Raw genomic sequence first — 23141 nt, 5'->3', positions numbered from 1 at the left:
CATCACCACCATTGACTATCTGGACTATGAGACCAAAACGAGCTACCTGATGAACGTATCGGCCACCGACCAGGCGCTCCCTTTCAACCAGGGCTTCTGCAGCGTCTACATCACTCTCCTCAATGAGCTGGATGAGGCTGTGCAGTTCTCTAACGCTTCCTATGAGGCTGCCATCATGGAGAACCTGCCCTGGGGCTCTGAGGTGGTGAGGATACAAGCGTTCTCCATTGACAACATCAACCCAATAGTCTACAGATTTGACCCCCACACCAGCCCCCAGGCCCGGGCCCTCTTCAAAATCGATTCCGTCACAGTAAGTTAGAAGGCATGGCGAGGATGGGGAGTGGGGGAGTGATTAGCAAATTAACTGCCTTCTTGCTCCCTTTGTCCATTCTGCATTTGGATCCTTCCTCTCTCCAACAGGGTGTGATCACTGTCAAGGGCCTGGTGGACAGGGAAAAAGGAGATTTCTATACCCTGACGGTTGTGGCAGATGATGGAGGACCCAAAATTGATTCTACTGTGGTAAGTCAGTACTTGACCAAAAATAATGACCAAAAGTAGCTAGTTGGCTACACTTCCTAGCTAGGTAACCCTGGGTAAGTCACTTAAGCCCCATTGCCTAGTCCTTACCAATCTTCTGCTTTGGAACCAATATTTAGTATCAATTCTAAGACAGAAGACAAGGGCTTAAGTTTTTTAAAAAAGAATAATGCAAGAGACTTGCCTGATTGACAGCTTATAGCCTAGAGAGCTTTGACAGACCATGGGAGTAGGACAAAAGTCTAAATAGGGATAAAAGGGATATAGTTTGAGAGGATTCTCAGAGCAGTTCCAGCTTTCACTCCTACTAAGCCACCATTTTGGCTCCATCCCCAATTAAAGGGAGATGGGAATAAAGGAGATATATATTATATATTATATGTATATTATATATAATAAGTATATTCTATGTATATAATAAGTATATTACATATATAAGTATATTATATATAATAAAAGACATTTTATAAGAGGATAAGGATACACATTATATAGAGATATAAGAGGATAAGAGATATGAGGATAAAAGAGCATATAAAGATAGAAGAAGATATAGAAGGATTATAAGGGATATAAGAGGATAAGAGATATGAGGATAAAGATATAAGATAAAAGGGAAAGAGTATTAGCTCAGATTGGGAGAATAGGGCAAGGAGTAGATTCCAGAACTGATCCTGGGGTCTTAATGATCTAGAGTAGCCTCGAGCCTCCCAGAATTGTCTCGTTCTTCCCAGAATCTTGCCATCGTGGGCCCAGGCTATAGCTTGGGGCACACTCTTTCTCAGGTCCTACCTGGACCGGATTCCCCAAATTCATACTCTGGATATTAAAACCCAGGCAGAGGAGAGTAAGGATGATATAAGACAACTGGGGCATCCTCCCCATAATACATCATTATCAAGTGAGACTCCCTGAGTTCTCCTACCAGATCTCCCTCCCGTTGTTCAGCTGAGTACCAACTACAAGGACCACCTGAATCAGTAACCATTATATTTTTCTCTACTTCTTTCCTGCTGTCGCTTCTGCAGAAGGTGAGTAGACATGCTCTGGGTTTGTTTGTTTGTTTTTTCCTTTCTGTCTTTTGGCCTGTGGACACTGTCTATTCTGGGCCTTGCATGAGCTTTAGCTGTGAGCCTTTAGCTAACCCCCCTTCCCTCCAGAGGACAATTCTAAGCAGAGTTCCGCAGCTCTGCACCCCCTTCTCTACATGGATGTCTTCTCTTCTAGTCCTTTCTGCTCTAAACAAAACGGCCAAACAGGTCAACCAGAATTCATCATGCTTCTCTTGGGTGTCTGGGTCAGCCATAAGTCCCATAGAGGGGTACAGAAGGAAGAAAAAGAAAGAGATGTTGGCCCCAAACGTTTAGCTAAGGCCAACACACAAAATAGAAAGCCATCCTTAAGACAAGATTTTGGCCAAGTGCTAGATCTGTTCATATATTTTGAAGAGATCTCAGGGAAAAGGGAGATCACTTTAGGATGTAATAGTCAAGGGGCAGCTAAGCGGTTCAGTAGCTAGAGAGCCAGAACTGGAGACAGGAATTCCTGGGTTCAAATATGGCCTCAGACACTTCCTCGTTGTGACCCGGGATGAATTATTTAGCCCCAGTTGCCCAGCCCTTACCACTCTTATGCCTTGGAACTGATAGTATCAATCCTAAGGCAGACGGTAAGGGTTCAAAAAGCAAACAAACTAACAAAAAAGGATATAATAGTCAGAGATTTCTTTGGAATTGAAATACTTGAGAAACAGGTTGGTACAGGGGGAATGTCCTGGCTTCAGAGCCAAAGAGCCTGAGCTTAAATCCCAGGTCAGCCACCGGAGTTCTCTGCATAGATCCTCCCCACTTACTGTGGAGACCTCTCTGAGCCTCAGTTTCCTCATCCAAAACAAGAAGGTCACACTAGATGGCCTCCAAGGTCTCTTCCAGCTCTAAATCTATGATCCTTGACTTGAACTTGGTTTTGAAGAAAGGGAATAAATTGGATCATATTGATTAAGGACATTCCAAAAAGGAGAGAGAAGGGATAATCCTAAAAAAAAAAAAAAAAAAAAAAAAAAAAAAAAAAAAAAAGATGCAATGGTTGACCAGATGGACATGAGTGCTATGGAGGAGGAAGAGGAAGAGAAGGAGGCAGAGGGGGAAGAGGAGGAGGAGAGGTAGGAGAGAAAGAAGAACTATCATTTATATAATGCTTTAAAATTTGCAAAACAATTTACAACTATTATTTCATTTGATTCTTACCATAATTCTGAGAGTTAGGTGCTATTTTTATCCACATTTTTAAAATGACAGTATTTATAAAGCACTTAGCAAAGTTACAGGCATAAATTAGGCACTATATAAATGTTAGCTATTATTATTAAACATATGAGGAAACTGAGGCTGAGAGGAGTTAGATTAATTAATTGTTCAGGGTCATACAGCTAGTAAGTGTCTGAAGTGGGATTCAAACTCAGGTCTTCCTAACTCTAAACCTAGGGTTTTATTTACTCTCTGCCTAGGAGAATCAGAGGGTCCCAGTTATAGACAATTTTCCATTTTCCATGTGTGGCTCATCTGCCATATGGGTCACATCCAGAAATGTTCCATTCCAGGCAGAATTTCCCCATCCACCCAGTGTGGGCTTTGGCAGCTTCCTCCCACCACTCCCCTCCCTGTCCCTGGTCAGTTGATGTGTGCTCAGGATGGATAAGCTCATTTTAATATTGGCCTAAGAGAGTCACTGGAAAGGAAAATTTGCTGTGGGAGAAATAACATATCGTGCATTTCAAAAGCCAGACATAACTATCTTTAGGCTATTTGCATCACTGCCTCCATCAAGAAAATTGAGAATCATCTGCTTCTGGTGGCCCGGTAGAGGTTCCAGCGCACTCCGTGAGGGGATAGGTTGGCTTTTAGCAGCTGTCGGGCCATTTGGTCTGTGACACACTAAAGAAACTGGTCCCTTGAGTCACCCTTTCCTGAGTGTTTTCTCCTTCCTCATAGGATCATAGGTTTAGAGCTGGAATGGACCTTCAAGGTCACCTCGTCCTCATTTTATACCTGAGGAATCCAGGACCCAGAGGGATTGAGTCCTCCCCACGGTCACCATGACTTATTCATCTCCACTGGCCCATCTCCCCTGGACTACAAACTGGCTCCCCGATGTTCCCACCAGAACTGTTCAACTTCTAGGACTCTGCGGCCCCCCAGATTCTCCTGACCTCCCCAGAGGTTACTTCTCCCTTTTATTCCACACTTTACATACTTCCCTTACTTCACCTTAGTTTTCGGAGACAGAGATCTACACACATCCTCAACATGCCCCAAAATGAAATGTCTGTCTGCCTAAAGCTGTCCCTTCTCCCGGCTTCCCTATTTCTGATGATAACATTGCCATCCTTGCAGTCAGGAAGGCTGATTATCCTGGACTCTTCCCCCTCCCACAATCCCCACATCCAATCAGTTGCCCAGTTTTAATTTCATCTCTGTAACATCCATTACATCTTTCCCCTTCTCTATATCACATGGTCACCACCATCCTTCAGGCCTTTCTCAGCTTTCACCTACATTATTATAATAGCTTCTATCATGGTCTCTACCTCAACTCTCCCCCTTCTTCATTCTGTCCTCCAATACCTTCCATTACATTCTCTGCCTCCACTCTCCCCTTTCCTTTCCCAAACTCCAATACCTTCTATCATGGTCTCTACTTCTACTCTTCCCCCTTCTCCATTCTGTCCTCCAATAGCTTCCACCATGGTCTCTACCTCTACTCTCCTTCCTCTCCATTCTGTCCTCCAATACCTTCCATTGCATTCTCTGCCTCCACTCTTCCACTTTCCTGTCCCATCCTCCAATAAATAGCTTCCACCATGGTCTCTACCTCTACTCTTCCCTTCTCCATTCTGTCCTCCAATAGCTTCCATTACATTCTCTGCCTCCACTCTCCCCTTTCCTTTCCCAACCTCCAATAGCTTCCATCATGGTCTCTACTTCTATTCTCCTCCCTTCTCCATTCTGTCTTCCAATATCTTCTATTGCATTCTCTGCCTCCACTCTTCCACTTTCCTGTCCCAACCTCCAATAGCTTCCATCATGGTCTCTACCTCTACTCTCCTCCCTTCTCCATTCTGTCTTCCAATACCTTCCATTACATTCTCTTCCTCCACTCTTCCACTTTCCTGACCCATCCTCCAATAGCTTCCATCATGGTCTCTACCTCTACTTTCTCCCTTCTCCATCCCATTCCCCACACCGCTGCCAGTATCACCTTTCTAAGTCAAAGTCTTCACTCTAGTGTCACTGAAGTCTTCAAAAGCCTTCAGTAGCTCCCTATTGTTTTAAGAATAAAATGTAAACCCTTCAGAAACCTTGTATTGAAGGCCTTCCAAGATCTAGTTCCAACTTACCTTTCCAACTTTATTTCTCATTAGTTCCCTGTAAGTATATTATATTCCAGGCAACTTAGACCATAGCTACTTCCCAAATTAAAGTGTGATCTCCTTTCCCCCCTGTATTTATTCCCTCATCTCTTTGCCCTTTAGAATACTTCTCTCTCTTCGTGTTCTCCATGTTCAATGTTCTCCATGAAGCTTTTGCTGATCTCCTTCCCCCTAGATTGTTCTTTTCTGCCCTATCTTTTTCTAGAAGTGATAAGGAGTCACTGGAATTTACTGAGCAAGGGGATGACATGGTCAAACCTATACTTTAGGAAAACCACTTTGATTGCTGAATAGCAGATGGGCTACAGTGGCCAGAAGCTTGGGGCAGAGACCAGCCAGCAGGCTACTGCTGTAGTATAGTGGTTAAGTGAGGACAAGTCACTCAAACCTAATTGCCTTAGCCCTAACCACAGCCTTCTCAAGGAATTTAGCCACAGAGGGAAGGAGAGACAAGAGACAATAGCTACTGAGGAAGGGTGGGTCCAGCGAGGGTTTTTTAAGGTTGAGGGAGACCAGGGTAGGTTTATAGGCAGTCAATAGACTGGGACAGATTGAAACTAAGTGAAAGAGTGGGGATGACAGAGGGAGCTATCTGCTGGAGAAGATGGGTTAGAATGGGATCACTTATTGCATGTAGAAGGGTTTGCCTTTGTAAGAAGGCAATGTGAGAGTAGCAGAATGCATCTGGATGAGGCGCGATGAGAAGGGAAGAAGAGAGAGCTCCCAGAAGTTTGTTAGTAAAATATGAAAGAAGGTTCTCATCTGAGAGGGTAGGGGAAGAGGAGCATAAAAAGGTTTAGAAGACCTACTGTGGAGGGTGGGATAGTTAGTAAATGATCAAATTTTATACTCAGGGAAATTGGATCATTACCTATTTTCAGTTCATCGGAAATGGGAACCCAGACCAAGGAAGATCTCGCTTCAGGCATCATTTGCCAAGAGAAGAAGCTCTATCCAGTACCTTCCTATTTTAACTAATTTTCTCAAGGATTAGTTCAGTCTAAGCTCCTTCAGAACAGGGACCGTTTTATTTTTGTCTTTGTAGATTTGTAAGTCCTAGAAATAATGTTTGTTGATTGCCTGCTAAAAAAATTGCAAGCATCATAAGAGCCAGTTAGTCCACACTAGTTATTATAACTCTGTAACCAAACCAGATCTTTTTCTTAAAGACCCCAGGACAAAGTGATCCAGAGTCTCTCATGGTTGCCAGTACCAGTGCATAACCATTCTCATGTCCCGGCTAAGCCTCTGGTCTCCTGGCTTCTTCTAAAGTGACAATACATTAACAAACATGCCCCTGCCTCTTTTTTTTTGCATCATCAGCTTTCTTTCCAGAAAACGCAGACCATCCCCTGCCCCTCTGGCAAGACCTCAGTCAGGAGTGCTGGCCCAAATACACCAACTCTTTTTTCCTTCCACCCCCAAACTCTCTCCGACATGTGGGGAGAGTGTGGGCAAGGGGCCTTCTAAAGGTGACACAGTTTCCTCTGCCGAGTCACAGATCAGGAACCTGAAACCACAACTTAACTACACCTTTCTCCCCCTCCCCGAAGCCTCTTCTTCCCCCTCCCTTGTCCCTGAGATGTAGGGCCAGGGTGGACAGACTCAGATGTAAGGGTTCTGTAGTTACAGCTGTGGGGTTTGTCAGCCCTGAGCATCTTCCTGCCACAAGATGTTGAAAAGGGGAAACAGGGCACCCCTATCCCTACGACATTACAGCTTAATGACTTAACCACATTCCTGGGCTCCCCTTTCTCCAATTCTCCACTCTTCTCATCCCTACATTGGTTGACTTCCCCACTTGAGGGCCTGGTTCTCCTCACTATCATCAACCTGCCTCGTCCTTCCTAAAGTCTCAGCCTCTTCACCATGGCCAACGTCAAAGGACCCCAGTCTTGGCTTCGCTCTCTATAGCTTTGGCCATGAGAGGATTATGAAAATTGAGAATGAATAAAACAGACCCTGAAATAAATATAACCCACTTTTGTCTCATCCTCAAAGACATGACCACAGGAACACTGGGGAACCAGAATTCCTCTGCTAGTGGATCAAACTACCCAAAATTCCCTGTGTCCCAATCATCTCTTCCTTATTCTGAAATAGTTAAAGAGTTCCCAGGTACTGTGACATTGGTCTGAAAATTAAGTGGAATGGTTTGAAAATCCTTTCATTAGCGTGAAAAAAGGAGATGAGATGTTTAAGCCTCAGTTTTCTCATCTGTAAAATTATCTCTAAGGATTATTCCAGCTCTTAAATACTATTGGTAGTCAGGGGTTGGGGGTATAAGAAAGTAGAATGGTTTGGTCATGAAGAAATGGAATAGTTTATCCAGGTAAGAATGATAGGGAGATGGTTTTAGGCCCTTCTAGGAAGATATCTAGACATACACACACACATTCTCTCTCTCTCTCTCTCTCTCTCTCTCTCTCTCTCTCTCTCTCTCTCTCTCTGTCCATCTTTCTGTCTGTCTCTCTGTCTCTGCCTCTCTGTCTCTCTCTGTCCCTCTCTCTTTATGCCTCTCTGTCTCTACCTTTCTGTCTCTCTCAGAATGTCTTTCTGTCTGTCTCTCTGTCTCTGACTGCCTGTCTCTCTCTTTATGCTTCTCTCTCTCTCTCTCTCTCTCTCTCTCTCTCTCTCTCTCTCTCTCTCTCTCTCTCTCTCTCTCTTTTTATGCCTCTCTGTCTCTACCTCTGTCTCTACCTTTCTGTCTCTCCCTGTCTGTCTCTATGTTTCTGTCTCCATGTCTCTATCTCTGTCTCTGTCTGTCTGTCTGTCTCTCTCTCTGCCTCTCTGTCTCTCTTGTCTCTGTCTCCTTCCCTCCCTCTCCCCGTGTACTGAGCCTTCAGCATCAGATAAAGTCAAAGACATCTAAGATACTTAGGAGGAACACACTCATGGAGTCCCTTCTTTAAGAGCTGCTTCTAAGAGGAGGGGAAGGGAAGGGGGTGTAGAAAGGATGGGAAGGTGGTTGGTGTGGCGGGGTGGGTGGTGGCGGTGTTTAGGATCATTAATTTTTCTTCTTCACTGAGGGGTTGGGATCATGGAGGATGGAGTCAGAGAGAAGGAAAAGAATTACAAATGAACAGAAAAAATCCATTTCTGTTGAATTGTAGACAATACAAGTACTCACATAATCTCTAAGAAATCATGCAAATCCCACAGCACGTGGACCAGGAAAAGAAGCTAGACGCTAAGTGCTTAGAGATCATGGGTCACTCTCTCTCTGTGCCCCACTGCCAGTCTTTAGGGACTGGTCCTCAGCATATTACAAAGCCATGTAAAATGGGAGGCAGCCAGGGCAAGGAATACCCTTGATGTCAGCGATTCCCAAAGTGGGCGCCACCGCCCCCTGGTGGGTCCTGCAGCGATCCAGGGGAGCAGTGATGGCCACAGGTGCATTTATCTTTCCTATTAATTGCTATTAAAATTTTTTTTAAAAAAATTAATTTCCATGGGGCTGAGTAATATTTTTTCTGGAAAGGGGGTGGTAGGCCAAAAAAGTTTGGGAACCACTGGTCTATGTGAACATGGCGCCCTGGAGCCCTTGCAGCATACTGATGAATTCTGGGTTGGAGGCTCTTCATGAGAAGGCCGTTGGCTCAGAATGAATGTGTTCTTTGCATGTGTTTGCATGTTCCCTGCGAGGCATCAGTAAGTTAGGCATGGAGACCCTCTGCTCCTTTCCCCGGCCCCCGGCTCCCTCAGCCCCTCCTAGCCCCCACCCAACCCTCACTCTGCAAAAGCCAGCCTGGGCCCGTTCTGTACAAACCCCAAACTGAGTCAACATGTGGTAGAGCCCAGCTGGAGGACCACCTCCCCTGCTCCATCCAGGCCCTGCCCTTCTTGCCCGTCACCCTGCTGGCAGAGCTTTCCCCACCTTCCTCCCCAAGCTGGATTTTGATCCACCAGGAGGCCCTTGCTGTGCTTCTGGGGCAGGTAGAGCCGGAGCAACGCGGCTGTGCTGCCCTCCCACCCTGGGGCCAAGGAGGGGAGCCAGAGAGGACGGCCCCTGACCACGTTCTTCCACTTCCCAGGTCTATATCACGGTGCTGGACGAGAATGACAACAGCCCTCAATTCGACCCTACCTCGGACTCGGCTGTCAGCGTGCCTGAGGACTTCACCGTGGGGCGCCGGGTAGCCGTGGTCACTGCTCGGGACGCTGACATAGGCAGCAATGGGCAGGTAGGGGGGACGCCATACCTCCCAGCTTCCCTCCTGAGGTATCCCCAGTGGGAAGGACAATGTGGAGGACTCAGCGAGGTCACCAGGGATATTTAGGTTTAACTTAGGGTCTCAGAGAGTAGCCAGAACCCCGAGACATGGACTGGCTCACTCCGGGTCACACAGCATCGGAGGCGGGTCTTGAACTCGAGTCTTTCTGACCATGATCCACTCTTCATTAAGCCATTAAGTCCCTGCCCTCAAGGAGCCTCCATCCCTGGTAGAATATGTTTGCACACAAGCCTAGACAACCCCCAAGCACCAGACCCAACACCCAATACCAGCCCAGTCCAGAGTTAGAGGACGCAGGTTGAAGAGCCAACTGGGACACACCAAACTGGAAGAGTAACACCCGCCTTTTGGAGGGGCTCAACCTAATGAGCGTCTCTCATCAAGCTTTCTTGGCTAGTGAGTACTGGAAAATGGTCCGTGTTTCTCCAAAGAGTAAGCCTAGACAAGGTTTAAATGTTTGGATCTTCGCACTTCGGGTCCATAGAGTAAGAGCAGAGCTACGACTCCTGCTGGGGTGTGTCTGAACCACGGACTCAAGCGAGTTGATTGTTAAATTTTTTGTATGAGCATTTATATACCTCAAAAATCAGCAAACAGATACAAGTCAATGTTTGCTTTATTGTCCCGTTAATCATCTAGACTTGGGGGATGGAGTAAGTGTTAATAATGCCGATTAAACTTAAAAGTGTGGGGTGCAGACATTTATTTTTTCACAAAACGGGACATCAACTCTTTACCAGCACGCCAAGTCCTTCCCCCATGTCCCCTACACTCTCTCCCTCCTTCCGCCTTCCCAGATCTCCTTCTCAACATCACCTCTTCTTCCCCTGGCAGATCTCTTTCTACTTGGCCTCAGGAAACATTGGGGGGGCCTTTGAAATTCTCACCTCCAACGACTCCATAGGTGAGGTGTTCGTGGCCAGGCCGCTGGACAGAGAAGAACTGGATCACTATGTTCTCAAGGTAAGTGGACCTCTCCCGTCTCACCTGGGATGAGCTAGCAGCCTGCGAGCTCTGCCTCAGCCAAGCTCATTGCCTTGGAGAGCTTTTGGTGATGGCAACATGCTCTGTTCCATGATGGTCCCCTGAATCTGGAGTCAAATGTAGGCCAGTGTCTCAGCTTTGCCATTTAATTACTGCGTGACCTTGAGCCCCTCTCAACCTCTATTCTTTATCTGTAAAATGTGGGAGATGGACCAGATGGCCTCTGAGCTTCCTTTTGCTTTAAATCAATGACCCTACAGTCTACTCTATCTTCTAATTTGGCTTTGTTCCCTTTGGTCAGTACACCTGGGTCAGTAGGGATTGCACAAGGCAGGAAATCAATAGATGAGCCAGTGTGGGTGAGCAGCTCCTCTGTAACTTGGTGCCCCTGTGACTGTGCAGAAGGATCTAGGGGGTCAGTGACTTACCCATGGTCACCCACGGCAGTCTGGGACAGAATCTAAGCCTTTGATTGGATTAGTAGTCATTATTGTCCCATTGGAGAAGAACAAGAATGGCTGGATAGAGAAGTCTTGTATTCAGAGCAAGAAATGACTGAGGTTTCTACAGGGGCCATCTTGAAACCCAAAAGTAGTTTGGGGAGGTACAAGGAACTTGACAACAGTCCTGCGATATTCCTAACTCACTGCATGCCTCAGTTTCCTCATTTGAAAACTGAGGGAAATTGTACCTACTCTACGTACAGGGATATTGTAAGAATCAAAGAGGGTGGGGGCAGCTAGGTGGCTCAGTGAATTGAGAGCCAGGTCTAGAGCCGGGAGGTCGGCTTCAAATCTCAGACACTTACTAGCTGTGTGACCCTGGGTAAAGCTAGAAGACAGGGACCAGAGGTGGGGTCTTTGGCCGAGGGTCAAGGTCAGGAACTGGAATTTAGGAGCCAGACCAGGGGAAGGAAAGAGAACTTCGAATGCAATCCAGGGCAATGAGGGCCAGAACCGAGAGACAAGAAGACAAGCTAGGACCAGAGTCCAAAGGCAGAACCACAGGTCCAGATAAGGGTCACAGCCATAAGGTGGGTTGTAAGGTAGACAGGGATAACCCAACATGGTTCTCTGTCTCCCTTTCCCAGTCCAACAGCAGCCCAGCAGGCAGATGTGAGTCGGCAGCTTCCAAGCCTCCCTCTTGGCAGCCAGTCTCCAAAGCCATGATCTGTTCCTCCTCCTGGGATCCCACTCTTACTATCCTTTTCTGATTTTTTCTCTCCCTCCCTCTAGATTGTGGCCATTGATGGTGGCTCCCCTCCCAGAAAAAAGGACCATATCTTACGGATCACCATTCTAGATGTCAACGATAACCCTCCCGTCATCGAGAGCCCTTATGGGTACAACGTCAGCGTGAACGAGGTGAGCCAATAGCACACTGCCGCCCTACGTGGTCAAGAAGGGTTCTTGTATTCATTCCACAACTATTTACTCCTGTCCCGAGTGCCTACAAGGGTCCATTTAATCCCTCATTCATTCAACAAATATCTGCTGAATCTCAGCCATGTCCTAAAGGTCCCCCATGGCATTCACGTATTCCTTCAGGTTCATCAATCAATGAATCAATAACATCCCATTCAGCATTAAATCACGATCAATAGTTAGTCAATTTATCAAGCAGTGCCCAGACACTGCACCAGGGTCTAGAGAGACAGGCGTCCGTGGCATGAGAATTGGACGAAGAAACCAGGAAGAGAGAAGACTCGGGTGAGACGTAACATCTCTACGCCGGCGTGTCATAGCCACCAAGTGAAAGAGAGAGCAGGCCCGTTCTCTTGGGCCTTAAAGGGTAGGACCAGGAGCCATGACCTGAAATTTGCAGAGGCCAATTTGGGCTCAATTTCAGGAAGAATTTCCTAATAATTAGAACTGTCCAAGAGGAGAATGAGATGCCGTGAGATGTGGCAAATTCTCCAGACTTGGCTGTTTTCAAGCAAATGCTAGATGGCCCCATGATTGGGGACAGTAGAGTGAGTTTGACTAGAATGCTACTCAGGACCCTTCCAACTCTCAGGTTCTGTGAAATATTTAAAATGCCTGCTGTGCCAGGCCTGTCTCAGGAGCTCTGAGAACTGAAAAGAAAAGGAAAGAAAACAAAACAAAACAAAACAAAACAAAACAAAAGATAAAATAAAATAAAATAAACTCCTCTAGGAGCTTATCATTTCTTTGGAATTTCATGAAGGCTCCCCCCACTCATCATGTTCAAAACTGAACTCATTAGGAAACAGCCAGGTGGTTCAGTGGATTTAGAGATGGAAGGTCCTAGGTTCAAATCTGGTCTCAGACATGTCCTAGCTGTGTGACCCTGGGCAAATCATTTAACCGCATTTGCCAAGTCTTTACCACTCTTTTATCTTGGAACCAATTTGCAGTATTGATCCTAAGAGCAAAAGTAAGGGTTAAAAAAAAACTGAACTCATTGTTTCCTTCCAAACTCACACTTCTGCCAGGCTAGCCTGAGAACCTTCCCCAGTCACCATCGGGGGTACCGCCATCTTTCCAGTCCCCCAGATTTACAACCTGGATGTCCTCCTCAGTGCCTTTCCCACATTTGCCCCACATTTCCAATTATCTCCACGACATCTCCCACACACACACATCCCGTGTCATAACCACTCACACAGCCACCACCCCAGTTCAGGCTCACCTCACGGACTCTGACAATCGCTTCCTCTCAGGTCTTCCTGTGCCTCCTTGTTCTGGTCCGTGTTCTACACCCCCAACGAACGTGATTTTCTTCAAATGCAGGTTTGGTGATGTCACTGCCTGCCATACTCAACCAGCCCTAGTGGCTCACTATTGCTCCTAGGATCAGAGAGAAACTCCTCTGCTTGGCATTTGAAGCTCTTCCCCTGTCACCACTACATTGGCATTTTTTCTTAACAAAAACTCAAGAGATCCATCTTCAAGGGAGAGAATAAAGGTGTTCCTCCCTCCTCCCCCCCCCCCCAGAAATGACTGTGACATAAAGACAAAAGCATTCAAATTCATGGTTAAAAAATAAAGCTCTTTACAACCTTTGAAGTCTTCCTTACACTTTACTCTCTTCTTTATTCAATAGCCATCTTCGCTTCCTCACTGTCCTGCCCACAAGGATGGGAGACCCTGGATCTCCTCTCTTCTATCTCCATGCCTTTGTGCTGGCTGTGCCTCATGACTGGCCTATCCTCATCTCTGCCCTATCTACTCTCTGGTTTCCTTCCAAATTCAGCTTAAGTCCTGCCTTCTTCATGAAGATTTCCCTCATTCTCTCCCATCTCTCCCCAAATGATGTTGTATTCCTATTCTATATATACATACTCCTGTGTGTCCCCCTCCAAAGATTATAAACTCCTTGAGGGCAGGGAGTTGTTCACACTTGTCCTTATATCCCTAACGCTTCCTGGCACATGGGAGAGATATTTAATAATTGCTTAGCGATTGATTGATTGACAACTCCTACACATGAAAGAATAAATAGTAACATAAGGCATTATAGAATAAGAACTAAATGAGGAGTATGGAGGAGTGGGTCCCCAAAGTGTAGGCTATATTAAGAGAGCAGATTGTCCTCAATGTCAGGCAGCTTCTTTCCAAATTATACTAGAATTGCAAATCTTCCCAAAATGATAGAAATCTTGAATATAGAGTACCTTTCTCTCTCTTTTTTTTTAATTTTTGGGAGATGGCATCTTATTTTATTTTCCCTCTTTTAACAAAAATTTTATTGATATTCTTTTTTTAATGTCATTTCCCAGTGATCGCCTCCCTCATCATTACTAACAGAACCAATTGGAAAGATCCAGAGCTTAGAGAAATAGGCTGATGCATTGGCCATATCTGAAAATGTATGCCTCATTCCACTCTTATGGCCCACTACCTTTCTGCCAAGAGGAGGAAACACACTTCCCTTCTGTAGTCATAAATGGTCCCTTCGTGCATCAGAATTCTAAAGTTTTTCAGGGTTGTTTTCCCATATGGTGATGGAGTCATCACTTTCTTGGTTCTGTTTTACTTTGCTCTGCATCTGTTTTATATGTCTTCCCAGGTTTCTCTGAATTCTTTATACTCATGGTTCTTTCTGGTACAAAAGTATTCTATTACACATTCATATAGTACAATTTGTTTGGCCATACTGCCTCTCCTTTTCTTTCCTCCTGTCAATTCCCAAGGACTGGAAAAGAGATCCTACTCCAGAGAAGAGACAGACATCCCCTTGTAGGCAGTATGCAAAGAAATGGCTTTCTCATACAATCCCAAGAAAAATCTCCACCTGGCATATCGTTGGGTCCCATGCTAGACTAGCCCCATATACTTGAGTAACTGAGCAATGAGAAGGGAGAGCTATCCCATAGAATCCCACTGAAATGAAATCATGGAGCTCTCAACAGCAGGTCCTCAACCTTGACTCGAGCACCATTGTATTGATGCCACAACCTTGGATCCGCACTAGTCTCTTTCTCCCCATCTCTCTCTTTCACAGAACGTGGGTGGAGGCACTTCTGTTGTTCAGGTGATAGCCACAGACAGGGACATTGGAATCAATAGTGTCCTGTCCTACTACATCACTGAGGGGAATGAAGACATGACCTTCCGAATGGACCGGGTCACCGGAGAGATCTCCACGCGGCCATCTCCACCAGATCGAGAACGCCAAAGCTTCTACCATTTGGTGGTCACCGTGGAGGATGAGGGCACTCCAACTCTCTCCGTAAGTGATGGGGTTACAGACTGGGGAGGTTGAAAGGAAGAAGTGATGAGGCTTTGTGGCTTTGGGGAGTGAGCATTCTCTAGAAGAAATGATGAGAGCACCAAGGGCAGAGCTTTGGTGAGTAGAAACTATGCTATCGTGTGAGTGCGTCTACTCGTATTTCTTGTACTTTCCTCCAGTAAACATTTGTTAAGTGTCTCCTGCTGAGTGCAAGGGACAGTGCTGAAATCGTGAAACATTGGCTTCTTTCTCCTGGTCCCAGTGGCGTCTCTGGAAAGGGTTCCATCCTTCATCTCACCAGTGATTTGATGGTTCCAACGTATACTTGGATTTCTCACCCAAGTCAATCCTAAAGGAATTTGGGGCTCAGAAAAGGATCATGGGATCCAAATATAGTAGGAGCTTTAAAGGTCATCGGGTCTAACTCCTGCACATTGCAGAGAAGAAAACTGAGGTCCACAGAGGTATTGAAAAATCCTAAAGCAGAGAAGTAGTAAGCAAGTAGGAACAAGAACTCTATCTCATCTTCCAGACTCTTCCCCCAGAGACATGAAATCACGGATGATTTTACTGGCATCAGGAGCTCTCTCAGTGAGCAGCTCCTCTACCAATACTGATAGGCGCCTGCTCTGCAGCTGACAGTCTCAGAGAATTGTGTAGAAGGCATTGAAAGTGTAAGTGACTTGTCCAAGGTCACAGGGCAGTATAGGGCAAAGCCAGGATTTGAACCCAGATCTCCCTGACTCTGAGGCAAACTCTTTATTCACTGTCTGACCTACATCTTCTTCATCACTGTCCCCTTTAGCAAAAATTAGGAGCAGAACGAGGGGAGGGCAACGGGAGAGGGGTGGGAGGAGGGAAGGGAAAGAACATGATTCATGTAACTATGGAAAAATATTCTAAATTAATTAAGAAAATAAACAAACAAAAAAAAAAGAACTAGGCGGGGATAGTCACTTAGAGGCAGTGAAGGGATGGTCATATGGGTAGAAAGACTATCCCACAAGATCATGGGATGATCTATTTAGGGCTGGAAGGAACCTCAGAGATTATCTGGTGCAGTGGTGTCAAACTCAAATAGAAACAGGGACCACAAAACTGACTTTAAAAAACCACATATTAACATAATCTATTTCCTATAATATTTTTATTTATGTATTTAATTTTAGAACCATTACCTTCTGTCTTAAAACCATTACAAAGTGTTGCTTTTATTGCCCAGGGACACCTACATAGTAATGATCAAAGATAGGATTTGAACCCAAGTCCTCTGACCCCAGAACCGTACCATTCTGTCTCCTATAACTGCGAAACATGTCCTTGTGGTGTCTCCAGGAAAATCAGGGAGTCTGGACAAATAGGCCTTACCATAAAGTATTGACCACATTGATTTTCCCAGGAGATTGCACAAATGTGTAGCAACAACATCCTCCTATGAGCTATACTTGCAGTTGAATAAAATAAAATTTTTTTGCCATTAATCGCCTACTTGCCTAGCCCCCTTTTGGCTTTATTTGTAGAACAGGTTAGGAGACAGTTCATCTGAGGTCTCGGGGGCTGGTCACAGTGTCCTCAAGGCCTGGGCATCCAAGATTCCATGTTTAAGGCCACCATCCTCTTTGGTTCCCAAGGCCAAGAGACAAACAAGCCTACAGGAAAAATACAGAGAAGCCCCCTCCGCCTTTCTTTTTTCCTTTTTATTTTAAACTTACTTTCCAGGGTTTAAAGTATACAGGGTCACACAGGCAAGAAGTGTCTGAGGTCATATTTGAATCCAAGTCTTCCTTACTCCAAGTCTGGCTCTCTATCCACTGAGCCACATAGCTGCCTCCATCCCACTTGATTCTTTTTTTTTCAGCCCTTACCTTCCATCTTAGAATCAATACTTTATATTGGTTCCAAGGCAGACGAGCAGTCCGGGCTAGGCAATGGGGATTAAGTGTCTTGCCAGATTCACACCTCTAGGGAGTGTCTGAGGTCAGATTTGAACTCAGAACCTAGAACCCAAGTCTGTAGTCTTGACTCTCTATCTGCAAGCCACCTAGCTGGCCCCCACCCCTACCTTTTAATTCAGATTTTTTTAATGGATTAAACACCTGTCATGCACCCACTACTGTGCTATGGCATCCGCGCCCTCCCAGAATTTACAGTCTCTCATGGGGGGATGGAGTAGTGAAAATATACACAAAACTAGTCCCAATATAATTGTGATTAAGTTCATGACTGAAGTCAAACAGAGGAAAGGATGAGAAACTCAGGGAGGGAGAGAGCACTTCTAGCAGGAGGGGGTTCCCTAAAGGATCTAACCATTTACGATGGATCTCGAGGGCAGAAAAGGATGGCAACAGGTAGCGATGAAGGGGATTCCATTGGAGGCATGGGAAAACCCAAATCATCAAGGCACAGAGGTGGAAGAAGACAGGATGAAATTAGGAAAGAATGAATGAATGTACCCGTCTGGCTGTAATAAAAGAGAATATGGAAGAAAGGGGTTCCAAATGAGGAGCCAGATTGTGGAGGCACTTAAATGTTGGGCTAAGGAGTTGGGACCCTGTTTAGTAAACCCTGAGAAGTCACTGAAAGCTTTTGAACATTAGGAAGATGACTTGGGCAATATTCCTAATAGAGCCTGAGCTTTTGCAGCAGGTGTGAGAGCAGAGATGGCACTAGGAGGAGCAGACCGATGGGGTCCCACTTTGTTTTTCCAGGGTAGATTGTTCATCTGATCTCTTTTGAATGACCCTGGATCTCCCAGAAAAGGCCCCCGTAGTCTTTCAGGTCTCAACGTTACCGACACAATGTCATCCACTAATGTGAACATCTGGAGAATGTCATCACTAGGGAACCTCTCTTCCATTTAGGAGTTGGCAGGACGTCCTTCATGGCGCTGGCAAGCACATTTAGTAAACATCTGTCTCCTTGTTTTATGCCTTCCTGGATGTGGATATCCAGCAGATTGTTGCATGGAGTTATCTTTGCAGTCCCATCTGTCATGGGATCCTGGATGATTTTAATGCATGTGAGGGAGACACCTTGTTGGAAAAGAGCCTCTATGAGCACCTCGAGAGCATTTTGTTCTGCTGAGACAAACTGGGGGGGATTTTTTTTGTTTTCCACAAATAATAGATACATAAGTATTTGCATTTTAATTCCTGCTGATTGTGGAACAGTAAAGGTGGGCTCTACTATAGGAAAGGATCTACAAAACCTACCTGTCACATTCTTGAGTTGTGATGGAGGAGATGTTCAATGTATACAGTAATGGCCAATAGGATACAAACTTTGTAGGAATGAGAAAGCTAACATGTGACTTCACTGTTATTTTTTTAAACCCCTTATCTTCCATCTTAGAGTCAATACTAAGTATTAATTCCAAGACAGAAAAGCAATAAGAGCTAGACAATTGGAGTTACATACAGCTAGGAAGTATCTGATGTCAGATTTAAACCCAGGATCCTCCTATCTCTAGGTCTGGTTCTCCGTCCACTGAGCCACCTAGCTGCCCCAGTCATCTTTCTTTCTACTACTAGTACTTTCCGTGATCTTTCTCAATCTTTTTGGCATCTCACCTTCTTTGAGATATCTTGAAAACTGGTCCTTCTGGTCTCAGATACTTCCTATCGATGTGACCCTGGCCAAGTCACTTAACCCCCATAGCCTGGTCCTTACTGCTTTTCTGCCTTAGAAATGATACTTAGTAATAATTTTAAGATGGAAGGTAAGTGTTTAAAAAAAAAAAAAAGAAAATTGATCTGTAAGTGCATATCAACTCAAGATGCCTTTATTTTTTTTAAAAAACCCTTAACTTCTGTGTATTGGCTCCTAGGTGGAAGAGTGGGAAGGGTGGGCCATGGGGGTCAAGTGACTTGCCCAGGGTCACACAGCTGGGAAGTGTCTGAGGCCAGATTTGAACCTAGGACCTCCTGTCTCTAGGCCCGACTCTCAATCCACTGAGCTACCCAGCTGCCCCTCAAGATGCCTTTAACATGGCTTCTTCTAAATATATTCAGGCAAATCTGCCTACTTTTCTTGGCTTTATCTTTTTATGTAAATCAGTACCACTTTTTCACATAGTACATAGTACACTGGCCACAGAGAGGTCAACATCGAAACGTTGGAAGATCTGTTCCATTTCATAACTATTGGTTGATGTCATTCACCTAGGAATGCTCTGGGGAACATGTGGATCTCATGAAGAATTTTCTACAGATTTAATTTTCTTTTTGCTTGTTCTGAGGCGATGCTAATTGTAATATTCTGTCATCATCCTCCTGTAGGACCAAACAGAATGACTCTGCTCCTTTCACATCGACCCCTTCAAACATTTAAAAGATTGCTATCATGTTCCTCTGAGTCTTTCCTGACCTAAATACTGAGCACTCATTAAGTGCAAGAAACTTGACTAAGGGATATTTTTTTAAGTACAGCTATGGTTCCTGCCATTCGGTAGCATACAACTGGGGAGACCAGGCATTTATACATAGTGGGGGAAAACAGTCACCAATACAAAACAGAAAAGAGTAAGTGGCAAATCCGTGGTACGGAACATAAGTGTTCTCTTTCAGGGGACATCTCCGTGGCTGAGGCAGTGAGTAAAGGCTTCAAGGAGGACATGGACATCATTCATTGTTTTTCAGGCATTTTCAGTCATGTCCAATTTGTCCTGATCTCCTTTGCAGTTTTCTCGCCAAGGATACTGGAGTGGTTTGTCATTTCCATCTCCAGCTCATTTTACAGACAAAGAAACTGAGGCAAACAAGGTTAAATGACTTGCCAAGGATCACAAAGTTTGTAAGTGTCTGAGGCTGGATTTGAACCCAAATCTTCCTTACTCTAGGAACTACCAACACTCTTATCTATCCACTGCACCACCTAGCTGCCCTAACACATACAGGGCTAAATCAATACAGCACGGTCACAAATACAAAGTAAGTTCCAGCGGGAGGGAGAGCTAACAACTTGGGGTAACAGCAAAGGTCTTGGGTGGGAAAATAGCAAATGAGCTGAACCTTGAAGAAATTACTGAGTCTAAGAGGCGAAGGTCAGGACAGAGTGAATCCAGGAATGGAAGACCTCCAGTGTAGAAGTACGAAGGCAAGAGCTAGACATTTGGACAACTAGTAGACTGGAATGGAGAATGTATGAAGAGCAGTGGTATGAAATTAGCCTAGAAAAATGGGCAACCTCCAGATGATGAAGGACCTTAAATGCCTGCCTGAGAAGTTTGTGTTTTATCCTAGAGGCAACAGGAAACCACTAACATTATTTTTCAGTCAGGGAGTGATATGGTCTGACCCCTTAGCCCAGTGTTCTTTCTTTATTTTAAATCTAACTTATTTTCAATTAACAAAAATCTCCCCCCACCCTCGCTGGATAAAGAAAAGATACAATATATACAGTTAATATATAATAACAAATAATATATACAACATACAATATATGTATATATTGTAACAGATATACATAGTCCAACAAAAAAACATTTCGAATTGACCACATCCAAAAATAATGGTTTCTGATTCTTCCTGAATTGCCTACCTGCATCCTACAAGTCACCCATTTCTCTGTTGGGAGATAGGTGACAGGCTCTATAATCTACCCTCTGGCACTAGTCAGAGCTCTCAAGTTTTTCAAACTTGGTTATTCTGCAATATTGTTTGTCATTGTAGAAATAGTTCTCCCGCTTCTGCTGACTTCACTTTGCATCAGCCTATGTAAGTCTTCTCAGTTTTCTCTGAAACCATTTCTTATAGCATTTCCTTTTTACCATACTTTGTTCATCCATTCCCCATCTAACTGACAGGCACCCTAGTTAGTTGTGTCTAGTGTTCATTCTATTAATATTATGTCATTTACAAATGAGATTATATTTGTAAAGTACTTGATACAGTGCCTGGCACATAGTAGGTGCTTAATCAATACTTAACCCCTTCCTATTCTACTTCTTCCATAGTTTTTCAGGGAAACGTCTGAGAGGAATAGCAGTATAGTATCAAAATCCCTGGCTCTGGAATCAGAGCCTTTGGGTTCAAATCCTATTTCTGATGCTTAGTTCTTGGATAGATAGAGCCCTGGTTCTGAGGTCAAAAAAGACCTGACTTCAGATTCACACTGGGAAAGTCACTTAACTTTGTTTGCCTTCCTGATCTATAAAATGGAGATAATAATCACACCTATCTCCCAGGGATGTTGTGAAAACCAAATGAGAAAATAATCATAAAGCACTTAGCATCACGTCTGGCACACAAAAAATTATATAAAGGTTAGTTGTTGTTGTTGTTATTTATTATCCCTAGATAATAATAGCTATTATTAGAAATTATTATCTATGGCAAATCACTGAAATTACTTGTGCCTCAGTTTCCTCATCTATAAAACAAGGGGTTGAGTTAGATGCTTTCCGGGGTCCCTGCCAGTCCTAGATCTGTGAGTCTAAGATGCTCTGACTTCTCAACTGGAGCCTTCAAGTTTACATAAACTGAACCCAGGCACAAAGAAGGGAGAGCAGGTCCTCCTCCCCTGGTCCAAACAACAAAAACAATAACACCAGCAAAAGCCACAGAGATACTCCACACCCAGCAGCAGAAAGGTAGGTAGAGAGGGTGGAGGTAGGTGGGGATGCATAGAGGTGGGGGGTGATGAATGAAGATGTCAAAACCCTGAAGCTCAGAGTTGAGTTCACTGAAAACAGGAAACCACTAAGACTCGTTTTCAGGGGCAAAAAAATAAGACAGGCAGAAAGGTCTGCACAGGAGGAAGACCAGCTGAGGAAGTGGGGTATCTCTGCCCCAGCTCTCTTCCTCCCTTGTAAGGAAATAAGCCCAGTAAAGAAGAGCCCCAGAGCTCACAGCTAGCTAAACTCCAGGCCCAGCCCTCATCTGGAAACTCCTCTTTGGGTTCCAGTGTGGATGGCTGCGTCATCTCTCTACTATTGCTTCCAGCCCTGGCCTTCCAAGTTGCTTTCATTCACATGCAAACACACACACATACATGCACACATACATATACACACACATATGTACATGCACATATGCAACCACACCATTCTCCCAGCATACGTAGAAGCAAACCACCTGACCTCTGCCACCACCTTAGCTTACCTGAGAGAAAAAAAGGGAGAAAAAAGAAGAAAGAAAAAAAGAGAAAAAAGAAAGGAGAGGAGAGGAGAGGAGAAAGGAGAAAGGAAGGAAAGGAAAAGAAAGGGAAGGAAGGAAGGGAGGAGAAAGAGAAGAAAGAGAGAAAGGAAGGAAAAGAAAGAAAGAAAGAAAGAGAGAGAGAGAGAGAGAGAGAGAGAGAGAGAGAGAGAGAGAGAGAAAGAAAGAAAGATTAACCAAGAAAGTAAAGGCACTGGAAATTATGCTACAAATGCATCAGTTAAAAGATGTAGAGATTGTTATCTTTACAGAATCCCAGTTGATGTGAAAACGCAACAAGGTCCATGCATTTCTTCTTTTGGGAATGTTAAAAAATATTCTTTTAATGTCTGAGTTTTAAATACTTAGTCTTAGTCTTATATAATATATATATATAATAATAAAATAGTAATATAATATCCTAATAATATCCTTGATATATAATAATAATTGCCTGTATTAAATAATAATGAATTTTCATGGCATTCTCAACTCATGAGACCCATGTGGCCACTCAAAAGAATGCTGGAGGCAGTAGACAGCTTCCTTTGCCTTGGCAGAAGCCTGGATCTCTTTGTGCCCTACATAGAAGTAGCTGCCTACTGCCTGAAGTGAGAGCAGGAGGGAAGTGGCTGACTTAATATGCATATAAATTCAAGTATTTACTGAGCCATAAGAGATTGTTATGAGACACATCTCTCATTCATAGTTTATAGGAAAATAGATGAAAACTGTCAGATGAAATCAGGAGATAAGCACCATGAATACATTTTCTTTCTTTACCCTGGGGGGGGAAGCTTACCAAGGCTTTCTGTGTGTAAATAAATTATAATAATAAATATAAATTGTTTTGTGAAAGCCCTTGTTATCTTTATTACATTTTATGTTTCTTTGTGTTCCTACCATCACTTCTGAGTCAATGCCCTCCCCTTTATATGCACTAGCATAATATGTTCTTTAAATTGTCTCTCTCTTTTCTGGCAGTCTGATGATGTGAATCCTAAGATGGTTGGGTGAAGGAGCAGGAAAAGGCCTTAGAGATCACCTGTTTCAGTCTCCCCCCTCCACATCTAATAGATGAAGGATCAAAAGTCAAGAATTATCATGATCTACTGAAAATCC

General features: G+C 44.3%; 1 protein-coding gene across 1 annotated transcript in view; it reads left to right on the top strand.

The window, feature by feature from the left end:
* Positions 1-23141, top strand: part of CDH23 (cadherin related 23) — a 357372-nt gene that overhangs the window by 230991 nt on the left and 103240 nt on the right. Inside the window, exons 20-25 of the mRNA XM_044660245.1 lie at positions 3-313; positions 424-525; positions 9007-9156; positions 10042-10170; positions 11427-11555; positions 14659-14886. Coding sequence (XP_044516180.1) covers positions 3-313; positions 424-525; positions 9007-9156; positions 10042-10170; positions 11427-11555; positions 14659-14886 — 1049 coding nt within the window. The remainder of the gene's footprint in view (positions 1-2; positions 314-423; positions 526-9006; positions 9157-10041; positions 10171-11426; positions 11556-14658; positions 14887-23141) is intronic.

This window comes from Gracilinanus agilis, chromosome 2, assembly GCF_016433145.1.
Source record: "Gracilinanus agilis isolate LMUSP501 chromosome 2, AgileGrace, whole genome shotgun sequence".
In the NCBI taxonomy this organism is placed as follows: domain Eukaryota; kingdom Metazoa; phylum Chordata; class Mammalia; order Didelphimorphia; family Didelphidae; genus Gracilinanus; species Gracilinanus agilis.
Note: the sequence above shows the minus strand (reverse complement) of the source record. Positions and strands in the feature narration are given on the sequence as shown.